Source organism: Belonocnema kinseyi, chromosome 8, assembly GCF_010883055.1.
Source record: "Belonocnema kinseyi isolate 2016_QV_RU_SX_M_011 chromosome 8, B_treatae_v1, whole genome shotgun sequence".
Lineage (NCBI taxonomy): Eukaryota > Metazoa > Arthropoda > Insecta > Hymenoptera > Cynipidae > Belonocnema > Belonocnema kinseyi.
The window spans coordinates 127,248,171-127,256,623 of record NC_046664.1 but is presented as its reverse complement, the minus strand read 5'-3'; the positions used below and the strand labels follow the sequence as shown (position 1 = coordinate 127,256,623).

General features: G+C 30.9%; 1 protein-coding gene across 1 annotated transcript in view; it reads right to left on the bottom strand.

The window, feature by feature from the left end:
• Positions 1-2,932: 2,932 nt before the first annotated feature.
• Positions 2,933-8,453, bottom strand: part of LOC117177698 (exocyst complex component 6B) — a 292,026-nt gene continuing 286,505 nt past the window's right edge. Inside the window, exon 13 of the mRNA XM_033368566.1 lies at positions 2,933-3,202. Coding sequence (XP_033224457.1) covers positions 3,079-3,202 — 124 coding nt within the window. The 3' untranslated portion in view covers positions 2,933-3,078. The remainder of the gene's footprint in view (positions 3,203-8,453) is intronic.

Genomic DNA, 8,453 nt, shown 5'->3' with positions numbered 1-8,453 from the left:
CCCCTAGATGTATAATTATTATTCTCGGGCGGTTTTTGTGAAAAATAGCGTGTGATATATGTGCGCATAGGCGTTTTCTACTCGTGTGATAGCAGCAATTGTCTTTAACCCTTACCCCTAAATCGTCCTTCGAACCTCCGGCTCATACTGCAAGTTCCAAACTCGTCCTCAATCGCCTATTTTGCGCACTTGTACACAAATAGATATTTTAGTAGTTTCTTAAGATTTATTTAACAAGAACCTACGTTTTTTGTGGTAAAAAGTAGAAAAATCATTAATTAGTTTATAAACTCATTTAAACGAAAAAATGTTTACTTTCTGGTAAATTATTTATGCAGAGAAAGTCATTGTTAAGATGCTGATATTTAATATAGTTGAAATAATATATATGTTAAAAAATAGCTGAACTGTACAATTTTTGGTTAAAATTGTTTGAGCAATTAACCTATTTTACAGGAAAATAAAATAATGTGTGAAATTATTACTGAAAAGTCATTTTTAGTCCATTCCGTGAAGAACCGTAAGTCTGTATATTTAATAGCAGCTAAAAAGTGAATTTAAAAATAAAATTGGATAATAATGTTAAAAAACCGTAATATGTAATAATTCGTAATTCATTATCATATTTACGTATACTGCGACACAAATTTTTTGGAATAAATTTTGTACATCTGGTTAATCTTTAAGAAAGAATATGTTCGCATAATTCGTTTATAACCAATAAACAATTTTGTATATATGTTCACCAATATAATTCTGCATCCCTAGAAACTCTTTACACTAATTTTAAACATTTTCAAGCAATTGCAAGTAGTTTGAACACTTCGTTGTTAACTTAGGACACTTGAAAATGCATATATATTTATTTTTTTGATGTTAGCTTTGTTAACTATTGACATGCAGTATGTTATAAATAAATAAATAATATAGTACTTTGTATATAACTCCACTCCGCACATGCAGTGCATAATTAGCGTTACATACTCCTGGACATTCAGTCATGGTGGAAATGAGTGCTGCCCATAATTTATATATTTAAAACAAATAATGCACTGCATGACCATGAGTGCAGTTTATTTAAATTATATTTTAACGATTTTTCAGCTACAATTCTTAAACAAGAATTATTATAATATTTATTTAACCGGAATTATAATTATGTTTTTTACAATAACTTCACATAATACCTAACTACATGACACAGTTTTTGCTTCTTTAATATGTAAACCTGATAAGGCTACACATCGTTGAGCGCAAACAAGTAATAATAAAAATATTAACTATTCATGAATAGTATCTAAAAGAAAGTAATTTCATTGACATGAAATTTTTAAAAGTCAATTCTTTTATTTACACATGTTCTAGATAAAATACTGGCTCACCGGAATTCGGTGCATGGGAGAAATGAAAATATAGGCTAAGTTCTTCGAAATTTGGTGAACGTAGCACAAATAATTTCAGCGAGCCTAGATAATTCGTGCATTATTTCAAATGATCAGTGACCGTCCCTGATGAAGGTTAAGTTCAATCCAATTTTTTTAATTCTCTGAATTCTTTTGAAGGCATGCCATTTTTTTCAACTATTTCCAAATTCATCAATCTCGCTCAAAGGTGAATTACTACAGAATTAAGGTACACTCAGATTTTTTTAATTCTGCAGAATTCTGTAGAAGTCTTTAAATGCCATTACAATTTTTTTAATTCTTCTAAACTCTGTAGAATTCATGTCGATTTCTTAGACTTCACATGTAATATTTTAAATTCTTTTAAATATTTAAAAGAATTGTCTTAAATTATTTAGGATATAACTTGATTTATTTTTAATTTTTTAAATTCTTTTCAAAACCTAAAATTCTGTTCATCTATTTCTAAATTTAGAAACTATGGACGACTGGTGAACTGCTATTGGATTAGGATGCACACTTTTTCAATTTTGTAGAATTCTGTATAAATCTTTAAATTGACTTGAAATAATTTGAATTCTTTTAAAGGATCTTGATTTTTCTTAAAATATTTAGAATACACATTGAATTAATTTGAATTTCTCAGAGTCTTTTAAAATCTGCAGAATTGTTTCGAGTTCTAAGAATTCATTAGCAATTTCTTGAATTCTGTTAAATATCTTTGAATTCTCTTGAATAATTTAAGAAATATCTTCATTCACCTATAATTTTTTTAATTCTTCTGAAAACATGTAATTATTTAAAACGATTTCCAAACTCATAAACTTTGGTCGAACGTAAACTACTACTAAATTAGGATGCACTCATGTTTTTGAATTTAACGATTTTTGAATTTCTCGGTTGCTAAATTTGGAAATAGTTAGAAAGAAACTTTCAAAACATTTAATTGAATTCTACTTTGATGAGGGACGGTCACTGATTATTTGCAATAATGTGTGAATTATCTAGACTCGCTGAAATTCTTTTGCGCTACGCTCACCAAATTTCGAAGAACCTAGCTTACATTTCCATTTTTTCCATTCACCGAATTTTGGTGAGCCAATATTTTATCTAGAACATGCTTACATAAATGAATTGATTGTTTGACAAAGTTTTTATTGTCGCTGAAATGACTTTCTTTTAGATACTAGTCATGAATAGGTAATATTTTTATTATTATGAGCTTGCGCCATAATATTGGGCCACGAGGTTTACAAATTAAAGAAGCAAAAAACTGCGACATCCGATTCAAACAGACAATGGCATTCGTAATTGCACTTGTTTTTTTTTAAAGGTAGAAGCAAAGTGAAGTTACTGTGGTAGGAGATACTACTTTTTGGGATCGCACGCACACTGGCAACTAACTGTACGCATACATGCAATTTCAATACCTTGCAGTACCCAAGTTACGCAACCGGCCCAAAAATATTCTGAGACTTTTCGATTTGAAATTTTTTTCTATGTGCCATTACGAGAAACGAAAATACTCCTTAGACACCATGTATACAATTTTATTATAAATATATACAACTGCAAAATAGTGAGACACATTGGCGTTGCTTTCACCTTAAATTAACCAGGGTTAGTCTAAAGCACTGTTAATAGTATCATAACTTATTATTTCATCGTTGATTGATTACTGCTGAGTTGCTTGAACTAATTGACGCAGTTGTTTAAGAACTGTTTCTAAAAGTTTCTTCTTTTCTCTTTCACTCTTCTTCAGCACCATAAATACAGTTTTTTTGTCTGATTCTCGCAATCTGAAATCAGAGATATATACGTTTCAATTTGAAATTATTTAACACGATTGTTTTCATTACAATTGTGTTTTCTGTAACGTGTTCATCGAGCAGAAAAAATTCGTATAGGAAGTATTCAATTTTTTCAAACAAAAATAGTTCAATCTTTAAAATCTTTCACATTAAGATTAGCCATTCGTAAATACTTCTTTTATATCTTTCAATATATCTTTTCATGCAATTTTGCAAAAAAATCTGTCTATTCGTTAAAAATATATAGTTGGTCTGAACGTTTCAAGTGTGCTTTGTCATAAACAGTATATATAAAAATTTCTCGAGCGCTCGAGATAAGATATGTATTAAAAATACAAACAAGGAGAATAAATTAAAACTAAAGTTCGAGCAGGTTACTCATACAAAGAAAAACACTGAAAAAGGAGACCGAAGCAATGAAACCAGTTAAGCCAACAGAAGAAACATGAGGCACCTAAAAATGGTCCAAGGAGATACTGGTTCTTCGAGTAACTTCTAAAGCTGGGAAACCAAAGATTAAGCAAATAAAATAATAATAAAAATATAACAAGGAAGGAAGTATGTATTAACAGGCAGAGTATAGAATGCGGAATTATATATATTAAGACAAAGACCGGAATCGGGCATTGCATTGTAGGCATTGCCCGCCAAATGTGACAAGGCTTCGGATGCAAAAAGGAAATATATAATTATTTTGCTGGAGTGGGGAGGACTCTGAGCACTAGAAAAGAAAGTCTCGAATTTTAATTTTCATGATATATATCCACAATGAAAATTTAATGCCGCATCTTTTTCACCTCATAAAAAAAGTTGTAGTTTTTTTATTTTTTGAATTATTTATGTAAAACTGTTTTTTTCTCTGATTAAAATATTTTGAATTTGTTCACTTAAACTCGCAAAGAAATGGGAAGTTTTTAATATTTTGTAATAAAGCTGATCACAAATGTGCATTATCATGTTCTGTGACGGATGACTAGCGAAAGTTCAAAATGTTTATTAAAAAAATTGTTAATAATTTTTTTCCGAGATGGTGCATAATTCGTGCACAAACAATTTCGAACGTTTCGGGTGTCGAGCGAATTTTGAACAAGCGAAAACTGTCAGTGAGAAAGTTGTTCAGGAAGGTTCAAGGAAATTTTGAGCTCAATTGGATTAGTACTTAAGAAACTGTTGATGTTTTAATTTTCTGGCACAATGGATTTTCTCCCGCGTAGACTACGGCCCCGCCAGTAAACCGCTACACCAGCCTTAGGTATAAGTTTGTCTCACAGAGCGCGGCGTTTTAGTAATTAAAATACGAGAAATATGAAAAGTAATTGTTTATAATCAATATTTCTTTTTATCTAATGAAAATATTTAAATGTTGCCATTTCTAGAAATATGCACTTCATAAAAATCCTAAAAATAAAGAATCTCTCTACGTTTCTTTTATTTGTATTCGGCATGTCCTTCGCCTGACCTCTATTTGTAAATATACCTACATAGGCTTTTGGCTGGTTTATTTACCAAAATTGAAATATATCATTTTAGTTAAGTCAGTGCCGATTAGCAGAGCACATCGTTAAAATATTATGTGAGATATAAAAGTTGTTTGATTAAATTATACTAATAGTTATACAAAACTCTACGATATAAATATAGTGAAGTTTTCAAATTACAAAATGTAAAATAATTGTAAACCTACTAATTGTAGAAAACGAAGGAAGCACGAAAGTTTGTAGCAAAGAAATGTACTTAAATGTAGCAGAAATACGGTATGTAATAATAAATTAATAAATTATTCCTTGCTTAATATAATTGAGAAATGTCTTGAAACAGAAATTAAAATATATTTCTAAGTATCGCAGTAATGATAATGATGATATTATTAAATAGATACATTATTATTGTGTATGTAAAAATGTGAATCATAGAGGAAAATAATTATTTAATAAATATTCTGTTTTTTGTGCAACTATTTTTGAAAGCGCTTTTTACCAAATTGGAAAAATAAAATAAAACAGTGTGATTTTATAAAATATTGTTAGAAATTCTTTAAACAAACTCTTCGAAATACCAAAATTTGTAGGAGTCTAAATAGTATTTTCAAAATTTATATTTTCCGTGAACAAACTAAATTGTTCTTTTTTACATTAGAAAAATTTTGGTGAAATAAAAATCGTTTGGAAGAAAGAAGGAAACTTGAATTTTATACATTGGAATACATTATTTCTTTGAAAAATCTGTTTAATTATTTTTTAATACGAAGAGTTGTAACATAATTATTATCTTTAGCACCAAAATATTAATTTTTACATTGAAAAATAGTTTTTATACTTAATAAACAATTGTTCTTATATTTACTGTGTTTTTAATTACAAAAACTAGGTTGGCTATGAGACATACTTGTACCTAACGCTGGGGCAGCGGATTACCGGCCGGACCATAGTCTACGCGAGAGAAAATCCATTGTGCCAGAAAATTAAAACATCAACAGTTTCTTAAGTACTAATCCAATTGAGCTCAAAATTTCCTTGAACCTTCCTGAACAACTTTCTCACTGACAGTTTTCGCTTGTTCAAAATTCGCTCGACACCCGAAACGTTGGAAATTGTTTGTGCACGAATTATGCACCATCTCGGAAAAAAATTATTAACAATTTTTTTAATAAACATTTTGAACTTTCGCTATAGTCATCCGTCGTAGAACATGATGATGCATATTTGCGATCAGTTTTATTACAAAATATTAAAAACTTCTCATTTCGTTGCGAGTTAAAGTGAACAAATTCAAAATATTTTAATCAGAGAAAAAACCAGTTTTTCATAAATATTTCGAAAAATAAAAAAGGTACATATTTTTTTAACATAAGGAAAAAGATGCGGCATTAAATTTTCATTGTGAATATATATCTTAAAAATTAAAATTCGAGACTTTATTTTCAAGTGCTCGGGGGCCTCTCCACTACTGCAAAATAATTCTGTATCTCCTTTTTGCATCCAAAACCTCAATTGTCACGGACCTCGAAAAATTATGTAGAATTAATATATAAGTACATTGGCCACGCACTCTCAACAATGGCTGAGCGTGTTCGCTGAGTACTGAATTAAAATCTTCAAACAAGACTTGACGAAATCTTTTACCAAAGTTACAACATTCAGAAGAGTCTGGAGCTCTTAAAGAAGTATCTCTTCGTCATTTTTTTTCAAATTTTAGCATTTACAGTCATTGCGATTTGTTATTCGAAACTGAGGCGGCATTTTTTTGACAAAATAAAAGTATTTTTTAATTCAGACACAGAAAATGGGCTTAAGACGATTTCAAGGTACCGCAGCCTGTCTGCTCCCTCGGCGACCTTTTTCTATTGTTCAGCACTGGACTCGGTCTCGCAGCTGGACGGCTCTCAACCGGCGGCTTCTGCATTTTGTTACAGGAGACAGTTGAATGGAATATAGTTTATGAACTTTATTGTGGCCTAGTATAGAGGTCGAGTCGAAGGCGAACACAGTAGAAGGAAAAGCAACTTTTTTCATTCAAAAATATCTAGAGCCTTCAATTTTGGTCCTATTTTGAATTTTTTATTTTAAATTAAAATTCATTAAATTCTAGAGAGTTTGACGCTAGAAATTTCATTTTCTGTATTTGTTTATTAATAATTTTGACACTCAAAGTATGGAAGTACTAAAATTTTGTACATAACAATTTTTTACGCTTTAATAACTGATTACATAAACTTTATATTGTCTTAAATGAATGTTTGGGGACTCATAGAATTCAAATAATATGTTTAATATTCCATTCATTTGTTATAAACAAATTTTATGAACAAATTAGCAAATAGTTTCCAGAAACTCCATTTCAATTCGTATTAGTAGAACTTTCTCCAATAACGTCTAAAATTAAACTAATTGCCAAATGGTTCTGCACTCAGGTGAAATAATAATTGAGGCCTTAATGAGACATTTCTAGTCATTTTCAACCAAATAAAAGAATTTTCAAGAACAATAAAAATAACTTTGACCAAAAAAGACAAATTATAAAAAAACTACAAACTATAAATAGGTATGCAAATGGTTAAATACTACTATAAGTCATAAAAAAGAAACCCGTAAAAATGCACAGCAACGTACGTTACTGTGCATTGCAGTTGCGCAAAAATTTTAACACGCCAACGTACCTTCGACTCGACCTCCATGGTAGGGCGCAACAGAGTTCACACACTATTTCATTTAAGTGTACTCCTGTAACATAATGCAGAAGGCGCTGGTCGAGAGCCACAGCGCTTCGAGATCCAGGCCAGCGCTCAACAATGGAAAAACGTCGCCGAGGGAGCAGGCAAGCCGCGTTACCTTCAGATCGTCTTAAGACAGAAAATGCATGTGTGATGTTCCGTAAAGAAAAGACCCTAACGGAACAGAGGTCAATGTTACAGGAGGAGCGATTAAAAGAGACGCACGCGCAATCACATCAACGGTAGACGCCCCTATTTACAGTTTAACAATATTTTGAATCTTGCAGATAAAAAAGTATTGCCTTTTAATATGAATTAATCGCCTAATCGCTGGTTTAAAATTATTCAATATTTTGCAGTAATTGGCTAGCACACTTATATGTTACACATAATAAACATACTACACTAAAAAAAAGGATTACTATATTACTATAAAAAAATTACTAGATTACTATAAAAGGATAAATATATGCACTTTGAATAACAAAAATAATTTATTTCAGCCAGAAAAATGTTATTGGGATTAATGTAAGATTGTTTTATTATAAAATACGATCTATTGGTCGAAGGGAAATATTTCTTTGAATTAAAGAAATATTGGTTGAAGACCAAAATATATATTTTAAACTAAATGAATGTCTTATTTTTCTTAATGAATGTGAAGTCCGCTAAATTATATTCATGGTTATAAAGAATATTTATAACCATGACTTATATTTAGAAAACATCCATGATTCTTTCTTTCGTCGCCTGGGCATTCTAAACTCACCTGTCATTCGACTTAGAGTAAACCAATCGCGCGTAACACACTTTCAGCAACATCGCCAAAACGATTCTCGCCAGTGAATCCCCACTCGCTACGTCGTGAATGGTGCGCTGCTGCTGAAGCAAAGCCCATAAAAGTACGGTCCGCGAGACCCAGAAGTCAAGCCCTCTCCGAAGCTTCAGTTCTCGAAGAACTACAAACTAAAATCCCCGCAACGAAGCGAGTCCATCGTATGCAAAAAGGGGAGAAAATCTGGCCCCTCG